Source organism: Ovis canadensis, chromosome 15 (genome assembly GCF_042477335.2).
Source record: "Ovis canadensis isolate MfBH-ARS-UI-01 breed Bighorn chromosome 15, ARS-UI_OviCan_v2, whole genome shotgun sequence".
Lineage (NCBI taxonomy): Eukaryota > Metazoa > Chordata > Mammalia > Artiodactyla > Bovidae > Ovis > Ovis canadensis.
The window spans coordinates 46264921-46289166 of NC_091259.1; the positions used below are offsets into that span (position 1 = coordinate 46264921).

At 40.3% G+C, this 24246-nt stretch overlaps 1 protein-coding gene across 7 annotated transcripts in view; it reads left to right on the plus strand.

Annotated features, from left to right (window-relative positions):
- The window catches only part of RRAS2 (RAS related 2), a 95316-nt gene that overhangs the window by 16433 nt on the left and 54637 nt on the right, over window positions 1-24246 (plus strand). The window contains exons 1-2 of one of the 7 annotated variants that reach the window (XM_069554323.1): window positions 1342-1746; window positions 8891-9179. The exons of 1 other annotated variant lie outside the window; for it this stretch is intronic. In XM_069554323.1, the coding sequence (XP_069410424.1) occupies window positions 9132-9179 (48 nt within the window). In that variant the 5' untranslated portion in view covers window positions 1342-1746; window positions 8891-9131. Of the gene's footprint in view, window positions 1-1311; window positions 1747-1837; window positions 2251-8890; window positions 9180-24246 lie in introns of those variants that run through there. 5 more of the 7 variants (XM_069554321.1, XM_069554324.1, XM_069554322.1 and 2 more) reach the window with 5 other exon arrangements.

The following is a 24246-nucleotide window of genomic DNA, read 5'->3' on the forward strand; positions in this document are numbered from 1 at the left end:
GCCTAGAGAATTCCATGGACTGTATAGTTTGTGGGGTTGCAAAGAGTCAGACACAACTGAGTGACTCACTTCATGTCAAAAAACATCTTAAGGTATGTAATCATACCATCTTTATTTTAGAGAAAACTGAGGTACAGACGTTCAGTAAGTTCCATTATGACACCTTTAGTCAAAGGGGTAGGATTTGAATCCAGTCTGGCCCCCATGGTCTTATCTACCAGCCTACACTGCATTGTATACACCTGTGACCCCTACTACATTTGGTTAAGCTTCTGTAGACATAGATATATAGTGAAGGACAGGGAAGCCTGTATTGCTGCAGTCCATGGGGTTGTAAAGAGTCGGATGTGACCGAGCGGCTGAACAACCCATAGATAAGCACTTTTCGTTCACAAGCACGCTTCCCCAGCACAGAATCATGTGACACGTCTTACCTTCTCAGCTCTGACTTTTTTATATGTGGCTTGCTTTCCCTGGAATACTTTTCTTCTGCTTATGTTATTTATTCAGATCTTTTAGGAAGCCGTCCCTGACCACCCAGTTGTGGAATGAGTGCTTCTCCTAGGGTCACACTGTGCTTGTGATGCCGGACAACTTGCCTGTGGTCCTGGCTGTTTCCCCATTGGATTCTTAGTTCCCTGAGGGCAGGGACATTATTTTATTCATAAAGTGATTTGTAGCACTGAGCACAGTGCCTGGTGTGTAGTATGTAAATAAGTATAATCTCTCACATTCATACCCCTCATATACAATTACCTCACATTTTTCACATATAAGCACAGCCACTAAGGCAGATATATCATGTGCCACATTTACTCTTGTCTATGCGCCCTCAATCACTGTGATTCAGTCTCTGTGACATTCCTCACACCGCAAGCATATCACACATACAATTATTGTGACAGCTCTCATCTTCAATCACTGTCATGTACTGTTTTCCATACAGTCATGGTCACCATCTGCACTCTTAAAACAGGATATTTATCCTCCTACAAACTGAGTTAAGATGACAACGGTTCTATTTTTCACACACGCCTTCACATACTGTATTTTTCATCCACACAATCCTTGACAATTCCTGACATATACATTTATGCTCACACACTGTCTAACTGTCTTCTTCCAGCTCCCACACTTTCACACACACACTCCTCACTCGCACAGGCACACGCGTACACACCCCGCTCAGTCCAGGAACTGGAGGGGCACACCGAAGGGGTCTGAGCCCTACAAGCTCAGCGCCCGAATCTCAGTCCGGGCCCGCGCTGCCCCGCCCCGCCCCGCCCCACCCCCTCATGCATATGCAGCATCTCGGCCCAGCGGCCCGGCCCCCAGACGGCCATTTGTAGCGGCGCTGGAGGCTGCGTTCGCCAGGCGCTGCGAAGTCGTGTGGAGGAGCGCGCCCCCCGGCCGCCGCAGCTCCTCGCCGTTGCGGTCCCCTAGCTTCTCCGCGCTTCGGGCGGGACCCGACCAGCCCAGGCGCCGCGGTGCCGTCCTGACCAGCCCTCCAGCAGCTCCCGGCGCTCGGGACCCCCGCCCGGCCGCTCGCCCGCAGCCCGCCGGCCGCACACGTCCCCGGAGCCGGGCCTAAGGCGGGCGGCGGCTCGGCGTGGCCGGGCTGGGCTCGGCGGCGTCCCCATGGCCGCGGCCGGCTGGCGGGACGGCTCCGGCCAGGAGAAGTACCGGCTAGTGGTGGTCGGCGGAGGCGGCGTGGGCAAATCGGCGCTCACCATCCAGTTCATCCAGGTACCTGGAGCGGGCCTGCCCAGGGCGCCGGGGCGGCGGCGGCGGGCGGGGGCTCCCGCTACCTGTGGCGGGGCGGCCGCAGGGACCCCGCCCCGGAGGCGCCGCGCAGGCCGGGCTTGGGGGGCGCGGGTCGGCTCTGCCCTCCTGTTCTGCGGTCTGGGGGTCCAGCTCTTGCCTGCCGGGGCGCCCAGCTCGGCGTCCCGGGAGTCGGGCTTCTCAGGAATGTGTCCGGGAGGGCGGAGTTGGCAGGGTGGGAAGCGCAGATCCACCTTATCGCTCCGGCCGCGGCCCGAGCTCTTAGGGAGAAGCAGCGCCGCCGCGCCGAGCTTCCTGCCGTGAGGCCGGGGCGCGGGGCGTAGGGCGTGGGGCTGGAGCCCTGCGCTCTGGGTTTCCAGCCGCCCGGGCCGCCTCCTGCACCATGGGTGCGATCGCGGTGGCAACTTGGCTCCGCGTGGTCTACCAGCTTCTCCGCGCACGCCGAGCCGGAGCTGCCCGCTTCAAGCGGTGTGTTTCTCTTTGTGTGTGTTTGTGCTTTTCTTTTAAGTAATCTCTTAGGTAGTATGTCCGGGGGGGAGTGTGTGATAATACCCCAGGGAAATGGTGGCCTCGAGGAAGTTAAGAATGTTCTCTGATAGGGGTGAGACCATTTCCTAGGAATTCCTGGTGCCTTCCTGCCTCTCGCCGTGCCAAGGTGAAGTTTAGGGTGGGCCAGGCTAGGAGACGACCGACCGAGTCGTGCGTTCTGTGTCAGTTCAGCCACTGTCTTCCCCCACCCCCAGTCCTCTCTGGTAGCTGGAGGCGGAAAGTCGGGTTGTAAAGGATAGGGAGGTCAAATTCTTGGTTCTTAGGATTTGCTTGTGGTAGGAGGTTTGAGTGATCTTTTTGGAGATTGTTAAAGAGAGAAGCTCCGGTATCTCTCTGCTTTTGTCAACCTAAAAGGTGTGGCTTATGCTGGGAGAGAATGAAGGTACAGCGTTGTAACAGGTAACAAAGATACATATCAAGAGTGTTGTTAAAATGCTTTGGTGAAATATACCTGTTTGAGCCATTTGCTTTCAGTTGGCATACTTGAATAGCGTATTTCGTTTCACTTAATGTATATAGTGACATTAAAATACAGAGTTCTGTAACATAAATGTGATTGTTACCTGTCCAGTTGACTAAATGAGCAATAATTGCTGTTATACCATTTCAGTGTATTAAAAAGTGCTGCTGAAACCTTTGTATCCAGGAAGAGATGTTTATGTAATGAGCATTTACAGTATACTCGTTAGTGGGTTAAAAAAAAATTCACACTGAGTAAGAGGTGAGATTGGCTTTAGTATTGGAGGCTGTAGAATCGGAGACGCTGTCATGTTATTTCTCATGGGGTCAGGAGAGGCTTTAAGTAACTGGCAAAGCAAAACAATTTATAGTTAACTTTTTTGGGGAGCTGTAGCTAGGGGGAGGTGGGAGGTTGGCTAGGAGAGAGAATAATCCTGGGTTCATGTATTAATAAGTAGCGTTACCTAAAAGATTTAAACCATAATATATCTTTAGCTTTTTTGATGGGGGTTGGGGAATCCATCTCTATTTGAATCTGTACGTTAATTTTTTTTCCCGTTTAATTTTTTTTTAAATTTTTATGTACGTTAATTATTAAGATATTGGAACTTTTTGTTTTTGGAAATAGTATTAGAAACTATTAAAATGACAGTGATTTCTGTTTGCTTAATGATTTTCTAAATTCATTTGTTAAAGAAGCACTTCCTTTATGAATAGTGATGTACCTAGTTACTCTGGATGATTTAAAAGAAGTAAAACAGGTGTGAGCTTTGAGTCATGCAGAGTTGAGTGCTAAATCTTGCTGTGTTGTTTATTTCTTGGGAGAACATTGCCAGTATATTATTTGGCTTCTCTGAACCTCAATTTTCTTTTCAGTAAAACAGGTCTAATCACACATTCTTCATAATCCTTTAAATTAAGGGACCATCCTTAGCTTTGTATCTAGTGTATACTATGTGCTCCGTTAATGATGGCTCTTATAAGCTTATGTGTACACTTCTGTTAACACATTTAAATGCAAAGGGAGTTCTGAATTGAGGAAAAGTCTGTTTGGGAAGGATTGATAAAAGGACTGTGTAGGCGTGATGGTGGAAAGAGAGGGCATGAGGCGGGGCAGTCATATGCTAGTTTGGAGAGAAGAGGTGTAGGCAAGGAGGGGAGGGGGATTGGCCCCTTACTTGGGACCAGTGGAAGGGAGGAACGTGGGCTCTGACTTTGAGAAGGCTTTCTGGAGAGGTAGAAGAAGCCAGACCCGGATGGAGTCTCAGCTCTACCACTTGCTGCCTGTGTAATCTTAGGCAAATTACTTAACCTCTGGGTACCGTAGTTTTTTCCGACTGTAAGTTGGGGAAATACAAAGTACACTTACAGTTCTGAAAATTAACATCTGTCCAGGGCCTGGAACAATGTCTGGTGCATAGTAAGGGTACAAACATTATCATTATTACTATGTTAATCTTAGCTTATGGAGCCAAGGTGACTATCATCTATACTTAATAGAACTGCTATTTATTGTCCAGCTCCTGGGAAATTAAAATTCATTGTTATGATGGTCTCGCATTAGTAATGGGAGGAGAGGAGTCTGCAGAAAGATAATAATCTTTAACGGGCGGAAATCAGTCCTCTTTGTAGGTGATCAGGATGACACAAATCAGTTTTATTTATTTTATAAGACTCTTGAGATACAGCACTGTTTTTTACAGTGTTCAGTATGTATTTTTCTATTATGTAATCTTGAGTAGAAGAAATATAATGAAAAAAATTGGGAGTGGAGAACTTAAATCCCAACTTTCTTTAAATTGTTGCCTTTTATATATAAACGGGGCTTCTCTGGTGGCTCAGACGGTAAAGTGTCTGTCTGCAGTGCAGGAGACCTGGGTTCGATCCCTGGGTTGGGAAGATCCCCTGGAGAAGGAAATGGCAGTCCACTCCAGTACTCTTGCCTGGAAAATCTCATGGACGGAGGAGCCTGGTAGGCTACAGTCCATGGGGTCAGAGAGAGTTGCACATGACTGAGTGACTTCACTTTCTTTCTGTGCATATAAAGAGCTACAAAATTAGGAAATTAAGGCAATAATTACTTGATTGAGATGGCTTTTCCTGTTTAAAAATAAATGCAACACATCATGAAACATCCATGACTGATAATATAAAATATTAAGAGTAAATGTGTGTACATGAACTCCTTGTTTCTGTTCATAGTTTTCTGAAAGTGCTGTTGGTAAATAGAAGCCCTCGATGATGAGTGGACTCTCTAGTTAGAAAATGATTTTAACACTGTACAGAGTGAAATGGAGAAGAGAGTTGGCTCTCTGGGTTCTAGGTCTCCCTCCTCAGGTGACTCTGGAGAGTCTTTGAGTCTTCTGTAATCTCTTCGGGGCTTTATTTTCTTCATAAAATGTTGGGCTTGGGTGAACAAATCGCCTCCTCACTCCTGTGTGATTGATATTTAGGTAATGAATGCTGATCCCATTTTGAGTTGGGAAAACGTGATCATTTGGGAGTTGATTTTCAGAAATAATGGAGTAACCATTGTGGTTTCTGGCAACTCTGAGAAAAGACCATACATGTTTTACACAAAGAGAGGAATTTCCCAGCCTCTGTTCTTCATTTAGCATCCTTACTTGTTATTCACAGTTTGTCAGATTTTGAGTTGTGTAGGGGTAGCTGACTTCTCAGGTATCAAGTTTTAGTCAGTCTTACAACCTGTTAGCCTGGACTTGACTCAGATGTTGCTTTTTACGTAATTTATCTTTTGTGCAATCCCCTTCCATTGCTTTTTCCTGGGACAAGAGATCTTAGGAGCGATTTCAAGGCACATGCATTTGTGTTAAAGTTAATTGATCTTGGTAAGTTTAGATTCCTGAATTGCTTTTTGTTGCTACATCTTGAACACATGCCCTGCAATTAGAAATCACTTAAAGTAACTTTTATCTAAGAATTTGAAATTATACTGTGGATGGCATATGCAGACTTGATGGACATGAATGTGAGTAAGCTCTTGGAGTTGGTGATGGACAGAGAAGCCTGGCGTGCTGCTGTCCATGGGTTTGCAGAGTTGGACACGACTGAGTGACTGAATTGAACTGTGGACTTGTCTTTTAGTGTGAAAATTACTATTCTACATTTTCAGAGTAGTTTACAAATGAATTCTTAGCATTGAAAAATAAGGTACCCCTCCTAGTGGTGTTTTACATACTGGAGATTTCCTCATTTTGTTAGGATGAAATGGTTCTGTTGGCAGTTCTAGGTACACATGCTAGGCACTCAAGAAAGAACACCTTCTTTTAGAGAATGACCGCTTTTGTTAGAGGAGAAATTCTAACCCAGAGAGTCTTAAAACTCATTATTTTTATTTATTTCTGACCTCTGTATGTGTGTATGTGCGCACGTGCAGATGTGCGCAAGCCTGTGTCTTGTCTTGGAATGGGAAGTTGAAGGAGTTTAGTGGGGATACTTCTGTTGAATGGGTTAAGAATTCTGCTTTCCCTTGGTATAGTACCATTCGAAGGCAAAATGATGACAGACAGCTGCCTACTGGAATGGGATTTTTAATTCATCTGTATTACTGAAATGTTAAGGGTCTTTCCTAAGCTTTTAAATTAGCCTGTTTAATTCAGTGAGGAAAATAAATTGGTAAAGTGAGGAAGGAGAGCAGAAAGACTTTCTTGAAGCTGTATTATTTAAAATTTTTTTAAGATTTCTTTTTCAAATTAAAATTGATCTCATAAAAGAAACAGATTTTGTGATGCTACAGGAACTTGTTAACTCATTTCTTTTTTTTTTTTTTTCCTTTTGCTAAGGAAAAATAGAAGTTTCTTAGGGTATTTGTTTCTTGTTGAAAAGTGATAATGAGTAAAAGACTTTGACTCTACTTGTAAACAACATAGGGTTAATTGTCATTGAATCTTCCTGAATAACCTTGATCTTGAATTAATTTGGCTAGAGCCACCCCTTCTCGGGTTGAGATCGGAACTTCAAGTAATGTCCTTGGTAGGCTTTTGATTTACTTCTATTTCTCAAAGGAAAATGTCTCTCAGGCCTTTATGAAAAAGACAAAAGTGTGTATACATTTACTCACATATTTTCTGTGTAGTTCTGAGAGAAGCAAAGAAATATGACTAAAATTGTGCTGCTGGAGTTATTTGTAAATTATATTTTAGTTTCAGCATTTTGTAAAAGCAATATGATTGTTTATTGGTTATGTAACATTAAATAGTTTAATTAAAATATATTTACAGAATTTGTAAATGTTCAGTACTGGATGTATGGATATACATGCCAACATGATAGCTGATGTTGCTTTTTAAAAAAACTTTTACCCAGTTTTCCCAAATGCTACCATTTTACCATATTTGTTTTATTCCCCCCAAATAAACAGTTTTTTCCTGAATCATCTGAGTGTAGGTTGAAGACAATGCCCCTTTATTTTTAAATGCTTCCTTGTGTATTTCCTAAATGCAAGGGCACTTGCTTATAAACATAGTGTATAACCTAAATCAGAAATTAATATTGATATATTATTAATGTAATATGCAGAACTTAGATTTTGCCAGTTGTCCAAATAGTGCCCTTTATAACAAAAGAAAAATCTCAGATTATGCAGTACATTTTGTATCTGTGTCTTTAATTTGGAACAGTTCTTTCATCTTTATTTTTAAAATGTTTGTTTGGCTGCGTCTGGTGATGGTTGCAGCATGTATTGATCTTTGTTGCATCATGCAGGGTCTTTTGTTGCAGCGCAGGTTCTCTAATTGTCTTGAAGGCTCTGGAGCGTGAGGGCTCAGTAGTTGGGATGTGTAGGCTTAGTTGCTACATGGCAGGTGAAGTCTTAGTTCCCGGACCAGGGATTGAACCCGTGTCCCGTTGCATTGCAAGGCAGATTCTTAACCACTGGACCACCAAGGAAGTCCCAAGTCTTTGTGTTTTATGACATGGACATTTTTGAATACAAGTTAGTTATGTATAGAGTTCCTTCGGTTTGAATTTGTTTCTTCATGGTTTCTTCATTCATTTTGGGCGCAGGAATAGCAGAAGTGTGTTCTCAGTGCGTTATATCAGGGGATATAATCAATATTCAGTTGATTTGACTGGATTCTGTAGTTGATTTAACAGCATAGGTGTTTACCTTTTGACTCAGTGCTCCCAAATCAACAAATTTACCCTGGAAGTGTACTTCCAGTAGTATTAAAATATAAGTGCATGGGGCCACAGCATTGTTTGTAATTTAAAAAATTAGAAGCAGCCTACAGGATAGAGAGGGGTTGAATAGAATATGGTACATTCACCCAGTAGAACATTCTGCAGCTATAAAAAGAACTGATGGGAAATGTGTTCCAGGATAAATTGTTCAGTGAAAAATACAAAGTACAAAGGTATTTACTGTATTTGTGATATATTACTTTTAGTGTAGGAAAGAAGAGGAAATAAAATAACAAACGTATTTACTGATTGGGGCAAAAAAGCACAGAAATGGGTAAATCAGAGGTTAAAGAGATGACTGGTGAGCTCTGTGTGTGGGTAGGGATGAGGGGAAAGGGACTGAGGGCCTATTCTGAGGATCCTTTTCTGATTCATGGAACCATGTTCAAGGTTTCACACACTCAGTATATAAACAGCAAACACCAATAAAATCAAAGGTGGAATACTAACAAAACAAATAAACTGAACCTTATTTCAAATGACTGACATAACCACACTGAAGGAGGAAAAGAAAAAAAACAGTAATGTAACTTTTGAACCCAGCGTTTGGACTGTGTCCTCAGGATAAAGACGAACTCTAAACAAAACACTGAACTCTGGATAACAGGCCTTTTTTTCCCCCATCTTCCTCACAGCAGCATAGGGTTTGCAATTCTGAAACAATTTTCTATCCTAGGATTAAGCAGATAAGTAAACGTGTTGTGGAAAATGGGAGCCAAATTCCTTACAGCCGAAGAAGGGAGTTGTAAGCGTGGAAAGGGTGAAGGCTAGGAAGCACTCGATGCCAAGTTGGAATTGAGGACACTGGCATACAATTGTTAGGGGAAGCACACTGACTGAAACCACCCACTCTGACCAGACACCGTAATAACCATTTGCGTGCGTTATTTTATGACAGGAGGTCCTGGTAAGGAACAGGAAACTAACAAGGCACCACCAGCCAGAAGAGTTCAGGAAAGGTCAAAAGGAGACGCCACGTGTCCGACCACCTCCCAGAATCCTAGCTGGCATCCATCTTGGCTGAGCAGTGTGTGCACCACCAGGAAGGACTCTGAGTCGGTGACTGGCTAAAGAAAACCCAGAGGCTAATCCCATCACAGTAAAGCCCAAGCCGCCGTGAACCGAAAGCTGTGAACTGCATGGCAGAGCAGTTCTCCTGGGTTCCCTTACCCTCCTGCTCTACCCAGGTGCCCCTTCCCAGTAACGTCTCTTGCTTTGTCAGCACGTGTCTCCTTGGACAGTTCATTTCCAAGTGTTAGACAAGAGCCCACTTTTGGGCCCTGGAAGTGGTCCCCCATCTTAGAACTCATAGTTTAAAAAGTATATACTAAGATATAGACATAAGTGTGTGTGGCTCCTCATACATACATCTATACATCTTTTTTCCAGCTATGTCTGCTGAGAATGCATAGACCCCCTGTTAGCAGTGAGAACACCTAATGCCAGATCTTGGGTGCTAAGTACCATTCTTTACTAAAAGGAACCTTGGAGAAATGACTGATCCCTGGGCTGGGGCAGGGAGAAGTAGAAGATGAACTTGGAGCATCTTTACCAGGAAGTAAGAGGTGCTCAGTGTCAACTACAAATTGTCTCTTGCCAAGAGCATTGCCAGTGACTGAACAGCAAGGGCATTTGCCATCTGCCTCTATGGAGATTGAACCCTGTGCTCCTGCCACTGTTGACCTTCAGCAGCCCCTGAGGGAGTTCAGACGGAATGCAGTACTCTGTGTCCAGCGAATCCCGTGGGACAAGTCTTTAGATAGTTGGATACTTTGAGGAACTGATTTTATGATCCCAGTCCTTGTATCTCCTCATATCTAGAAAAGCACTAAATCCCTTCATTGATGACATCAGATCCTTGTGACTAGCAGAAAACCTTTTGTAAAATGAGTCCTTAATGGTATTGAACTCCTGCTTCACCCAAACCTTGTATCTTGGCCTTCCCCCACTGCCTCTTTGGAGGCGTGTCTCAGAGCTATCTGAGGAGCCGCCTTCTGGGTGGCAGTTCTCATTTTGCCCTAAATGAAACTTGACTTGCAGCTCTGAAGTTGTGCACCCTTTTTGGTCGACATCAGAAAACAAAATGATGGTGGCATGTCAAAGAGACAGAGGCAGCCTGGAAGAAGGCCCACTGGCTAACACTGGGATAAGCTTCCCAGGTGGTGCTAATGGTAAAGAACTTGCCTGCCAGTGCAGGAGATGTAAGAAACCTGGGTTTGATCCCTGGAGATCCCTTGGAGGAGGGCAGGGCCACCTGCTTCCTTGCCTGGAGAATCCCATGGACAGGGGAGCCTGGCAGGCTGTGACCCATGGGGTCACAAAGAGTCAGACATGACTGAAGTGACATGCAACTCTGGGATAGTCTCATCATCAAAATAATGATAGTAATTGATTATTGCCCATAAATAAAAAATCCAAGAATCCATAGGGATAAATAAATTAAGGAGGAAGGGAAGTTCTTCCTTAGATTTGATGAGTAAACATGGAAGAAATAGTGGAATTAGAAAATCAACATTTGGCAGTCAAACAGCTGATTTAAGTAAGAATCATGCTGCTGCTAAGTCATGTCAGTTGTGTCCGACTCTGTGCGACCCCATAGATGGCAGCCCACCAGGCTCCCTCATCCCTGGGATTCTCTAGGCAAGAACACTGGAGTGGGTTGCCATTTCCTTCTCCAATGCATGACAGTGAAAAGTGAAAGTGAAGTCACTCAGTAAGAATCATAAATGGATTTAAAAGTAGTGGGTAAAAGTTTGAGAGTAGCTGGATATTAACATAGTCGTAAAGTGTCTGCCCATAGTGAGTGAGTGAGTGAAGTTGCTCAGTCGTGTCCGACTCTTTGCGACCCCGTGGACTGTAGCTTACCAGGCTCCTCCGTTCGTAGGGTTCTCCAGGCAAGAATACTGAAGTGGGTTGCCATTTCCTTCTTCAGGGGATCTTCCTGACCCGGGGAATCGAACCCAGGTCTACAGCATTGCAGGCAGATGCTTTACCCTCTTAGCCACATAAGGTATTGTTAATTATCAAGGAGAAGATAATAGCCACATGGAAGAAACCTGGCTGATGCTTTGACCGAAGTGATCCAAGTTAACATTTTGACATTGCTTTAGGTAAAGATAATCAGCAGAGTTTTATTCAGTTATGCTAGTGAGATCTGGTCTTCACAGTTACCTTAGCTAGGCTCTGATTGAAAATAAGCCTGAAGGAACCACCTTGAGGCAAAAAGGGAACCAACTTTCTCTCTAAGGAGAAAATTTTTGCTTAATTTTATAGACAGATGCCCTTTGAGGAAAACGTTGATAGTTAAGCCAGTTCAGATTTTGGCCACGATTTTAGCATGATATCCTTTGCACTAATCTTGCCTTTTGCTATGTAGATTTTCCTCCCTTGTGTTGTGTGGTAGATTTGAAAAATTCTTTCTCTCTCCCTCTTTTTTTTTTTTTTTACTACTTGGATTTACCTTAAAATTATTCATATTCTTAAACATTCTATTAGAATAGTTGCCTTTTCTAGTTGTAGAAAATGAGGAATTTAGCAGTTTTGTGTGCTGTTTTCACTCACCCTTTTCATAAATTTCAGTTCAGTCGCTCATTCGTGTCCGACTCTTTGTGACCCCATGAACCACAGCACGCCAGGCCTCCCTGTCCATCACCAACTCCAGGAGGTTACCCAAACCCACGTCCATTGTGTCGGTGATACCATCCAACCATCTCATCTGTCGTTCCCTTCTCCTCCTGCCCTCAATCTTTCTCAGCATCAGGGTCTTTTCCAATGAGTCAACTCTTCATATGAGGTGGCCAAAGTATTGGAGTTTCAGCTTCAGCATCAGTCCTTCCAATGAACACCCAGGACTGATCTCCTTTAGGATGGGCTGGTTGGATCTCCTGTCCTTAAAGTAACTAAAAGTGTGTGTGACTGCACTGTTTTAAGAGATTGTTTTTTGTCTTTTGCATTTGATTTTGTTATTATAATTGTAATAGTAAATATTGTTGTTCAGTTGCTCAGTCGTGTCCAACTCTTTGTGACCCCATAGACTGCAGCCTGCCAGTCTTCTCTCTCCTTCACCATCTTCTGGAGTTTGCTCAAATTTATGTCCATTGAGTCAGTGATGCCATCCAACCATCCTGCCCTCTCCTTTCTCATTAGGAACATTTCTTACCATTCTAACTAATTTCAGTCCTAACAAGCAATCCTCATGAACAGCTGGTTTTTATTTTGAATTGTTATTTAGAGAACACTTTCAAGTACTTTTAAAATTTAAAGATTAACCTTACATTAATTTTTAAGATTCAGTTTTAATATTAAAATTTTACTTTTGCATGATAAATAATGAGTATAAAATTATTGGGTCCTAAGATTTTTGTATTGAAACAGTTGGAGGTACTGCTTTACTTATCTTTCATGTCTTTGCTTTTATCTCACTAGCATCAAGTTTCTATTCTGCAGGAGTAACTTGTTTTCTGTTTGTATGGTTGTAGCCTTCTTTTATCATTGGAAATGGAAACATTTGTCAGGATATGACTGGAAGTATTTCTCTGTTCACTATTTTTCCCTGAGAAATGATGAAACATTCTCAGGTCTGGGAAGGTTTTCTTCTTCATTTTTGAAGTCATTTTCTCAGTTATCTTCTGAAATACCTATTTGTGCATTGATTCTTTGAAATAATTGTTTCATATGTTCTTAAGTTAATCAATGAAAAGGCTAAGATAGTCTGTCTCCATTCAAGAATTTGTCACATTTGCCTTCTGTATCACTGAAATTTCTGGATGTCAGATTGAAGTACTCTCTTAAACAGATATAATACCCTTGATGCTACTAAGTCGCTTCAGTCGTGTCCAACTTTGCGACCCCATAGACGGCAGCCCACCAGGCTCCCCTGTCCCTGGGATTTTCCAAGCAAGAACCCTGGAGTGGGTTGCCATTTCCTTCTCCAGTGCATGAAAGTAAAAAGTGAAAGTGAAGTCACTCAGTCGTGTCCGACTCTTAGCAACCCCATGGACTGCAGCCTACCAGACTCCTCCGTCCATGGGATTTTCCAGGCAAGAGTTCTGGAGTGGGGTGCCATTGCCTTCTCCGAATACCCTTGATATTTCAGTCTAATAGTAATCAGTAGTGATGTTCTTTTGTCTTAAGGCCACAAAACTGGTATTTTTAAAGCTTGGTACTGCTTAAAGAAAAATTTCTTGACAGGGAAGGGTTTTTTCTTGAGTGGCAGAATGTGTTTTTTAAATTTATCCTCTTATGATGAGTTGACCTTAGTCATTCTTGGTGTTGGAAGTAAAGAACTGGCTTTGATCTCTTTGCTGTTCAAGGGACTCTCAAGAGTCTTCTCCAGACTCTTCAGACTCTGCAGTCTTCTCCAGACCACAATTCAAAAGCATCAGTTCTTAGTGCTCAGCCTTCTTTGTGGTCCAACTTTCACATCTATACATGACTACTGGAAAAACAGTAGCTTTGACTATATATACCTTTGTTGGCAAAGTAATGTCTGCTTTTTAATACACTATTTAGGTTTGTTGTAGCTGTCATTTTTTTCATTTTGACTTCATTTCGTTTCTTCTTTTTTTTTTTTTTGGAGAATTAGGGATGGTTAAGAGGATAGTTTTCAAGTTTATTAATACTTAAAATTTAACCTTTCTGTATTGCGGCAAGTAGAAGAAGCTTTGAAAGATAGTCAGGGGAGTGTGTGTGTCTGTGTGTGAAGCTGTAAAATGCGTATCAAGGCAAAAGTGTTTTTGTTGTAGGTACAGAAATCAGTATGGCCTAGACTCAAAAGCTGCAGTGCTTGCTTCAGTGTGTGTATGTGTGTGTTGGGGGCGGGGGGCAGCAGCATGTGTGTATGTAACCTGAAATATGCTTATTTTATGTGTATTGTGTATAGATTTTTCCCCACTATTTCATACATAAACTGCTTTTATGCTTTCTCCTTTCTTATTTATTGGCTGTGCTGGGTCTTTGTTGCTGCATGAAGGCTTTCTCTAGCTGTGCCAAGTGGGTGCTACGTGTGGTGCACAGACTTCTCATTGTGGTGGCTTCTCTAGCTGCATGGCGCAGGCTCGAGGCTCACCGGCTTCAGTGGTTGTTGCGTGCACAGGTTCTAGAGTGCAGGCTCAGTAGTTGTGGCACATGAGCTTAATTGCCCCGTGGCATGTGGAATCTTCCTGGACCAGGGATCAAACCTGTGTCTCCTGCATTGGCAGTCAGATTTTTAACCACTGGACTACCAGGGAAGTCCTCCTTTCTTTAAAAAATGAGAATAATTGCTCTTTATCTCTTACAGTACTGCTTTAAGTAACTTCTCTGCTATAATTTATGTTTTTAAATGTATTAAAGGATTCCTAGTAAGAGGTTTTCTAGAATGTTTCTTACATTACCATCATCATAAAGTCTGTAGTATCCTTAATGACTTTTGAAAAGGCATTCTAAGACTGATTTTGCATTGTTTGTTTAAAATGAAATGTTGTGCTCTTTATGAATTCTTAGATAATTTTAATTTCAGTTTAGATATCCCCTTAATTTTGATGTGATTTAAATCTGGGGAAGGATTGAGTGGCTCTCTTTCTAAATTCCTAGCTTTGTTGGGCTATGATCAAAGAATGTGACCTGTAAATTCCCTGTTTTGGAACATTAAGAAGTTTTAATAGACAAACATGCCGTTGATTTTTGTAAAGATTCCAAGAACAAGAGAGAAGAATATTTGTAGCTTATAAGGTACAAGGTTTTACATAAATCTGTTCTAGAATTTGTTGATTGTATTATTCAAATCTTCTATAGACTTTTTTCTTCAGCATTCTGTAAAACTCTGAAATATGTTGATTAAATTTCCCATGAGGATTATGTTTTAATTTTTTCCTTGCATTTCTAATTTTGCTTTATTTTGATATCATTATTTGGTATATAAAGTGTTAATAATGATTACATCTTTCTTATAAGTAAATAGTATCAGTCTTGTGCCAAGTTTTACTTTGAATGTCTACCTGTAGTATTAATGTTGCCATTTTGGATTTTTGTTTGTATGCATTTATTTCATTTATATTTGCTCTTTTTTTGGTGGCCATTTTATAGTTGTTGTTCAGTTTCTAAGTCATGTCTAACTCTTTGTGAGCCCAAGGACTGCAGCATGCCAGGATTCTCTGCCCTTCATTCTCTCCTGGAGTTTGCTCAGATTCGTGTCCAGTGAGTTGATTATCCTATCTGGTACTAGTACTAGTTTGTTTGCCTCAGTCGTGTCCAGCTCTTTGTGACCCCATGGACTGTAGCCCACCAGTCTCCTCCCTCCATGGGATTCTCCAGGCAAGAATACTGGAGTGGATTGCCATTTCCTTCTCGAGGGGATGTTCCCGACCCAGGGATCGAACCCTGGTCCCCTGCATTGCAAAGAGACGCTTTAACCTCTGAGCCACCAGGGAAGTCCTGATTATCCTATCTAATCATCTAATGGTGGCTCAGTGGTAACGAATCCACTTGCAGTGCAGGAAAATGGGTTCAATTCCTGGGTTGGGAAGATCCTTAAAAAAGGAAATGGCAGCCCACTCAAATATTCTTGCCTAGAGAATCCCGTGGACAGAGGAGCCTGGCTGGCCACAGTCCCTGGGGTTGCAAAGAGTCTGACGTGACCAAAGTGACTTCGCATATCTAATCCACTGCCACCTCCCTTCTCCTTTTGCCTTCAATCTTTCCCAGCATCTTTTGCTGTCACTCTTTTCCAGTGAGTTGACTCTTTGCATCAGGCGGCCAAAACATTGGAGCTTCAGCTTCAGCATCAGTCCTACCAGTGAATGTTCAGAGTTGATTTCCTTTAGGATTGACTGGTTTGATCTCTTTGCATTCCAAAAGCATTTGTAAATAATATGTAATGTGATCCTTAAATCAAACCTGAGAGTCCTTGTCTCTTAGTGAAGTTCACCCCATTCACATTTATTGTATGATATGATTACATTATCTGTGAAATAATCTAGGTAAATTTGTTTTGATCCTTATTCTTTTTATATTCTTTGCTTTTAACCTTTGTTTTTGCAGGCTTAATTTTGTTTCTGTTGCTTTATTTCCCCTGCATTGAGAGTGAAAAATCAGGGATCATTTTTAAATGTAGAGGTTGTTTCTGAGAAACTTGTTCCTTGTGATTGTCTTCATCATAGTCATTAGTAATCTGTGAGATTAAACACCACAGCTGCCAACTTTTTCTTTTTTAAAAAGATGCCGTCAACCTGGAAAAATTCTTACTGCTTATCTGAGAACAGACAGTTTGACATAAAGAATCCTTGCCAGTTAAGACATTTCTTCAGATCTTGGTTTAGCCACTATCTGGCTGTTGGATAAGATAACCATTCTGTGTCTGATTCATTTTGGCATTATTCTTTTCAACTCTATGAACACTGGAATGTTCACAAGTAAAACAAGTGTTTTAGTAGAGAAATTTTATAAGTTTGGAATTTTTGCTTGAATGTCTGCCCCTGGTTGTATTTGTACATCTTATTCTTCATATTAGAGTGTCATAGACCAGGAATAACTTCGTTACATAGAAGTAAGCATATGTATGTGTGTGTTTAGTCGCTCAATTGTGTCTCTTTGCAACCCCATGGACTGTAGCCCACCAGGCACCTCTGTCCTTGGGGATTCTCCAGGCAAGACTACTGGACTGGGTTCCCACGCCCTCCTCCAGGGGATCTTCCCAGTCCAAGGATCAAATCCGGTTCTCCCTCATTGCAGGCGGATTCTTTACTGTCTGAGCCACTAGGGAAGCCCAAGCATATAGCAGAATATTTATTAGTATTTATTAGTTTCTAATATTGGGTCTTAAACAGGATATAATAAATTGTTGGAAAAAGGAAGTATTAGGAAAGATGAGTTGTATTTATTATGGTTTTGTAACCACTGGTCACTAAAGAGGCTGCAGAAATACACTGTTTTCGGTTTTGGGTGTCAAAGTTTCTCTGAAATTAAAAGACTGCATGTGACGTATACACATTTGAGCTTTAGAATTTTAGTAGTTGGTCCATAGCATTGTGTTTTATTGAGAATGATCTTTGTCTCGAAGATTTCCTATTTTAATTTCTCTCTGGAAATTCTGACTCTGGAAGTGTAAAACAACTTGGAAGTAAGATCTTAAAGATTTATTACTTTTGTCTTGTTTCCTGGTGAGTTTTCTCTTAATGCTTTGGTTAAATGATACATGTGGTTGAGATTACAAGAGTCAGCAATTTGTTAGCTGAGAGGGAAAGAACAGTAAGCAAGGAGCTGAGTCAAACTGCAAAGGAAGATTTATGATACATATAACATTTAAGTTTCAAAAATCTTGTGGAGAAGATATGTAAGTATTTGTGATTTTGTCTCTTTTGCTTCTTCTGAAGTTAGGTCAATTAAATAAAGTAGGGAAATTCACCTTATCCATGTATATGCTTGTTCACAAGCATGCACAGGTGTATATCTTAAACTGAGAAAGGAGTGAATTTAGTTTAGAGAAAGGTTCATTGTTGGAATAAAAAAAAGAAGGTAAAATTTAAAACAAAGGTATAGGTCTGTTATAATTTAATGACTTGAGTAATAATAGTAACTTGAGTACTGCATGAATTATTTTCAGATATTGCTGTGGTCCATGCCAACAACTTGGTTTAAATTAGCTTCTTTTTAATTGTTATGTTACTTAAAGTTAAAAATTCTTATAACTATTGCAGTGTTTTATGGTAAAAGCAACTTCCATTCAGTTGAAAGTTAAGAATGGAGTAGAAACTGGTGAGCTTGCATGTTAATAATTTATACGTCATCAAATGTTGGGTCTTGGGATTATTTCCTTACCATTATGAAGGTTCTATGATCATAATTTTAGCAGTTAATAAAATAGTATGGAAAAGCTTGTCTTCTGTTATAATGTTAGAATGTGGTTCTCAACTTTTAGTTTTACATGTTAAAGACACAGACTGCTGTTTTGTTTATTTTTTTCTCCTTGCAAATTATGTATTTAGTTAATTTCCTTATAGCAGATAGTTTCAGGAAGAAGCTATTGGCTGAGCTGATTAGTCAAATAAAGTTGTCTGACATGGGTTACTTTAGTTTGCGGTTTTAGATGAACAGTACGTGGTACACAGCTGTTGCTCCAACAGCTTTGTTCCAGCTGTCTTACTGGCCTGTCACAAAATACCCCACATTCCTTTTTTTTAAAAAAATGAAACCCCTTGTAATATTCTATACTTTTTTACTCCATTAAAATGGATTCTACTAATTAATTACTTCAATAACTTTACTTTTATGTGTATCAATAGCTATTTATTTAGAATGATGCTAAAATAGATTGAGTGACAGATTTAAACTTATTTGTAATTTTTTGTTGTGAATTAAAATTGGAGTTGTAAAATATTTATGCAAGTTGTGTTAAACATTGAAAACATCACCAAACTTAAAAATGTCCCCCAAAAAGTAGTTGTATTTGGATGATGAAATGGGCATCTTCTGATTTTTTTCTAACCCTTGTTTCTGTTATTAAGCTTCAATAGAATTAGATGAAAAGCTGTGATTTTGTGTTTATGAAGTTTGTATAGAACCTGTATTGTATATATTATATAGAACCTATAAATACAGGTAGACTATTTTTTTTTTTTTTTGATCAGATGGTTGCACTTCATTTTTACTATCTCACTTAGGGTATCTGAATTATGATACTAAGAGTTTCAAGTTTTTGTTTTTTTCGTAAGGAGCCAGGACCTGTAACGAGCGTTTTGAATCATAATGACTAATATATATTGAACATTTTCTATGTTAGATACCATGCTTAAAAGTTTTACAGGCATTGTTTTAGTATTTACAGTTTATTGTTTCTTTTTTGCAGATATGGAAACTGAGGCTCAGAAGTTAATTAAATTGCTCAAGATCCCACAATAATGACTGAGATGGGACTTGAAGCCATATTTTCTTGGTTACAGAGAACTGAACGGGGCTTCCCTGGTTGCTCAGCAGTAAGGAATCTGCCTGCCAGGGCAGGAAATGTTGGTTTGATTCCTGGGAGGGGAAGATCCCCAGGAGAAGGAAATGGCAATCCACTCCAGTATTCTTGCCTGGGAAATTCCATGGACAGAGGAGCCTGGCAGGCTGTAGTGCTTGGGGTCACAAATGAGTTGGATATGACTTAGTGAATAGATAAGAACAACAAGGGAACTATGCCCTATTCAGTTCAGTTCAGTCGCTCAGTGGTGTCCAACTCTTTGCGACCCCATGAACCGCAGCACGCCAGGCCTCCCTGTCTATTACCAACTCCCGGAATTTACCCACTGATTCATGTCCATTGAGTTGGTGATGCCATCCAACCATCTCTGTCTCCTCTGTCATCCCCTTCTCCTCCTGCCCTCAGTCTTTCACAGCATCAGGGTCTTTTCCAATGAGTCAGCTCTTTGCATCAGGTGGCCAAAGTACTGGAGTTACAGCTTCAGCATCAGTCCTTCCAATGAATATTCAGGACTGATTTCCTTTGGACTGGTTGGATCTCCTTGCAGTCCAAGGGACTCTCATGGGTCTTCTCCAACACCACATTTCAAAAGCATCAATTCTTTGGTGCTCAGCTTTCTTTATAGTCCAACTCTCACATCCATACATGACTACTGGAAAAACCATAGCTTTGTCTAGACTGCCCTTTGTTGACAAAGTAATGTCTCTGCTCTTTACTATGCTTTCTAGGTTGGTCATAACTTTCCTTCCAAGGAGTAAGCGTCTTTTAATTTCATGGCTGCAATCGCCATTTGCAGTGATTTTGGAGCCCAAGAAAATAAAGTCTGCCACTGTTTCCACTGTTTCCCCATCTATTTCCCATGAAGTGATGGGACTGGATGCCATGATCTTCGTTTTCTGAATGTTGAGCTTTAAGCCAGCTTTTTCACTCTCCTCTGTCCCCTGTCACATGGCTCAAATATAACATTTTATTCAATGAGTTGCCTTAATAATGAAGTCTATAAGCATTTTTCTGAGTAGGGTCATGAAGTGTTTTCTGCTCAGTTGAACTTGGGAGACCTGGGGTTGAACAGGGAGTGGGGTGTTGTTTGCAGTGTCGGTTCGCCTCCCGTTTTGCTCTCTCCTGTCTGCCTGTCAACAGGTTCCCGTTACTGCCACGCGTGCTCTTCTGGTTACTGCTCTCCCCTCACTCGGCATCCCCCGACACCTGCCCAGCGCCTGTTTGGAATTCCTGCTCTCACACGTCTGATCGCACTTAGTTGCAATCTGTGTGAAGTGTGCATTCGTAACTCTTGCTGTACCCTTTACCAAGTAGGCCTTTTTAACCTAATTCTTAGTCATCTTTCTAGATGTGACTCAGGGTTCATCCCAGCTGTTCCTGAGGAAATATCCAGCTTGGAGAGGTACTCCTCCCTTATGCTTCCATAGTATCCTGTGCATTTTTTCCCCTGAAGCTGTTGAGTGTAAATCGTGGAAGTAATGCCCCATTAATGTCTGTTTCCTAAAGAACAAAAAAGAGAGTCTTTTATGTAACCTTAGTATAGTTATCGAAATCAGGATATAATAGTATTGTCTAACTTACATTATTGAAACTTCACCAGCAGTTCCAATAATGTCCTTTATAAATGCAAGAAAGATCCAATCCAGGATCCAATCCAGGATTGCATGTGTTGCATTTTTCATGTCTTAACATTTACTTGTAAAATATCCCACAGTTGGTGTCTCAGATGGTAAAGAGTCTGCCTGCAATGCGGGAGACCCGAGTACTATCCCTGGGTAGGGAAGATCTCCTGGAGAAGGAAATGGCAACCTACTCCAGTATTCTTGCCTGGGAAATCCCATGGACAGAGGGGCCTGGTAGGCTATAGTCCACACAGTCGCAGAGAGTCGGAGACGACTGAGCGACTTCACTTTCACTTACTTTTAGGTTGTCTGTTGTTTCCTTATCATCAGAATCAAATTGCGTAGTTTTGGCATAAATACCATAAAAGAAAAGTGTTTCTTCAGTCCGTCATATTTAGGAGGCAACATTACCCATAACCGTTGATGTGAAATCTGATTCCTTAGTTAATTGTTGAAAAATTACTGCTGTTCCCTTTGTAATTAATATCTTATAATGGGTAGAGATCCTGAGGCCAGGTTAATACTAGTTATTTTTGAGCTTTTGGGGTTGTGTCTCTTTGTCTTTCTTGAATGCACCTTTCTCCTTTCCTTATTTTTTTCTTACTAAGCTTGCTGTCTTCAATTTGTGTTTTGTGACAAGAGTGTCTTTTTAATCCCTTCAAAGAACGCTTGTACTCATATTTTCTTTAGGGCCAAAAAGCCTCAGTTCTTTAGAAGGATCTACACTTTCTTCATGTTGATTTTTTTCATCTATAAAACGAAGTGACTGAAACAAATTACATCTGAGATCCTTTGAGATTCTAAAATACATGAGTTTTGAAGTTTTAAAAAGTTAGATTGTTATATCTTATTTGACCTTTTCCACCCTAAGGTTTCTAAAAAATTGTTTTCCTGCTTCTTCCTGTTTAACATATAAATGTCTTATTGCTTTGGATTGGCCGTGATGTTTTTCACACCTCAATAATGTCTCTTCCCAAACTGAAAGACAAAGTGGTATTCTTTTTTTGGTGGCTTGAGGGTGGAAGTGGGGGACTCATTCCCATAACAGTCAAGAATTAAATTTGTCATCCCTTGGAGTTTTCTGAATTACTTCATACAAAAGAGAAGAAGAAGAAGGAAAAAAAACACAATTGAGTACAATAGGGTTTATTACTTTTAAAAACATGACTTATGTATAATTCCTTTTTGAGGGTTTTACAGTTTCTAGTTATTATATCATGATTTCTAAAGAAATGAGAATCTTTATTCACTGAAATTTAGAACAAATTATTTAGTTGTAGAAGTTATTGTGCTATAAACAGACTGAGTCAGGTGTTAGTCTAATATTTTTCCTACTTAAAAAGTACTTAAAAATTGAACTGTCTTGTGAATTATTAAAATAATTGGCTATACTTTAATTTTTAAAAATAATTCTTAATTTTTTTTTAATCATAACTAGCATTTATCTTTTGTGATGTTTTACATTTGTATAACTTTTTAGTTTTTGGAGAACTTTTATGTATTGGCTTGTCCAGAAAGTTCGTTGGGTAGGAAAAACCTGAACAAACTTTTTGGTCAACCCAGTACATGATTTCCTCTTATAGTAGCATCTACCCTTTATGATTGCAAGGCGATATGACATTGCCACGGTCATCATTATTTCCATGGAGGAAAATAAAGGAATAGGAGGCTTAGGAAGAAGTGATTTGCTTAAGGTTCTGTATAGCAGGGAAACAGTGAAGCTGGGATTTAAGTTGGTTTTCCTGACTCCTAAAATATAGTGGTATTTCTACAGAACTAGGAATATTAAATTGGAACAAAGATGCCAGCACTTACTAGAGGAAACTAAAAAGAGTGATCATACTCATTTAGTAAATGGAATTCCATTCTGTGATTGTTACCAGTATGAATCTGATGATGGCGCTGATAAAAGCTAGTGTGGGGCTGGAGACTTGTATTCAAACCCTCTGTCGAACATGTAGCTTCAGAAGACTGAGGTATCTATGTTAACAAGTATCACTGTTATATAAAAATGTCAAACACCAAATTTAGGTATTGATTCCTTTTGGTGGGGGGGCATGGAATGTGACTATGGAGGTATGTATAAGAGTCTACAGTCATACTGCTAATGTTTTATTTCCTAAGTTGGGAGGTAAGTATACATAGTCTTAATGTTTTTCTTTATAGTATTTTCTGAGATATTGTATAGTTACTTAAAAACAAGAATGTGCTCTAAATTGACTTAAGTATGTACTCAGATGGAAACTTTGAACCTTTCATTTGGTGTTGTAGGTATCATGACTTGGTTGACAAGACAAGTGTGTTCTTTAGGGGTTTTCCTTCAGGGCGGGAAACTCTTTTTTCTGCCTGTCTATTCAAACAACAGATAAAACTTTGCGATTCTAATTATGTTAAAAAGTTGATAATTGAGATTGTGAGCAAAACTGTTTTGTGTGAATGTGTATGTATAAGTGTATGTGTTGTGATTTGCTTTTAAAATTACTATACCCAGTTGCTGAAGATTTCTCCAAAGCATAGTATCTGATTTCATCTTGGTGGTTACAGGAACTGATGATTCATTTTGCCTTAAATTTCCTGTATGAAGAACTGATACCTTTAACTTTTCCCAGAATAAAATTCTTAAGCTATTAGTAGATACAAAAATATGAAGGCTCACATAATGTGGTTTTAGGTAGCTGTGAGTAAGGATTAAAAGAAAATCTAGAGTATTATCTAGATTTTAGAGTATTATGCTAGATCTGTGATGTGTGCTTTTCTGCTAACATTTTTTGCTTAGGAAATTTACTGATTTATAAAATGGGTAATTCCTGGACTATTTTCATCAAAAACTGATACTTTGGGGGAGTAGGAATATTTATTTTAAAAATGTGCTTCCCATTTGGCCTTGTGAATGAAAAGGAGACATATTTTCAAGTTTGGATGATTATAGGATTAGAAAAAATGCTGTTGATGGCTGTTCATATGAAAGCGTTGCCTTTATTTTTGGGTACTTCTGCTTTTTGGAGAGGTAAGAGAGGAAAGGAATTCTGTGTTCTTCAATGTAAAAGTATGTACACTTAGATGTTGATAATTCCCTCAATAAAGAAATTGGTTGATAATGTGATGATTAGGGGCATCTTTAGATTTATAGATTATAATATGTGCTTAAGAGGAAGTGGGTGTGGTAGAGTGGGTAAGAATTGGGAGGCTGGGGAAGGTGAAATAAATGCTCTTGTTCTGGAGTTTAGAGATTTGAATTGAATGATCTCCTTTTGGGAGTGTTACCTACGAATTAACTCATGATGTAAGTTGGAGGGTCTTTTGGTGATTTTGGATGAATTCTGAATGTCATGTAAGAACTGGACTCTTATTGATTTTTGGAAACTTGAAAAAGTGTTTTGCTTCTAGCGTGGTTTAATTTTACCGGTTTTCTGGTGTCTTCTCATAAGAAGAGCCGTTCTTACCATTCTAGAGGCAAGTGGAAGCTGTGGTCCATTAGACTTTTGTAATAGAATTTGGAAGATGTTCTACATGCAAGGATTCTTTTACCCTTTTTTTTGGGTACAAAGGACTTTTAGGATTATGGCGATGCCTCTGGACTCCTCAGAATACTGTTTTCTTGAATGTATACTACATAGGTTTATAAAAGAAACTGATTGCCTTGAAATATAATTATCAAAATTAAAAACAAATCTTTTTAATGCATGTTGAGTGTAA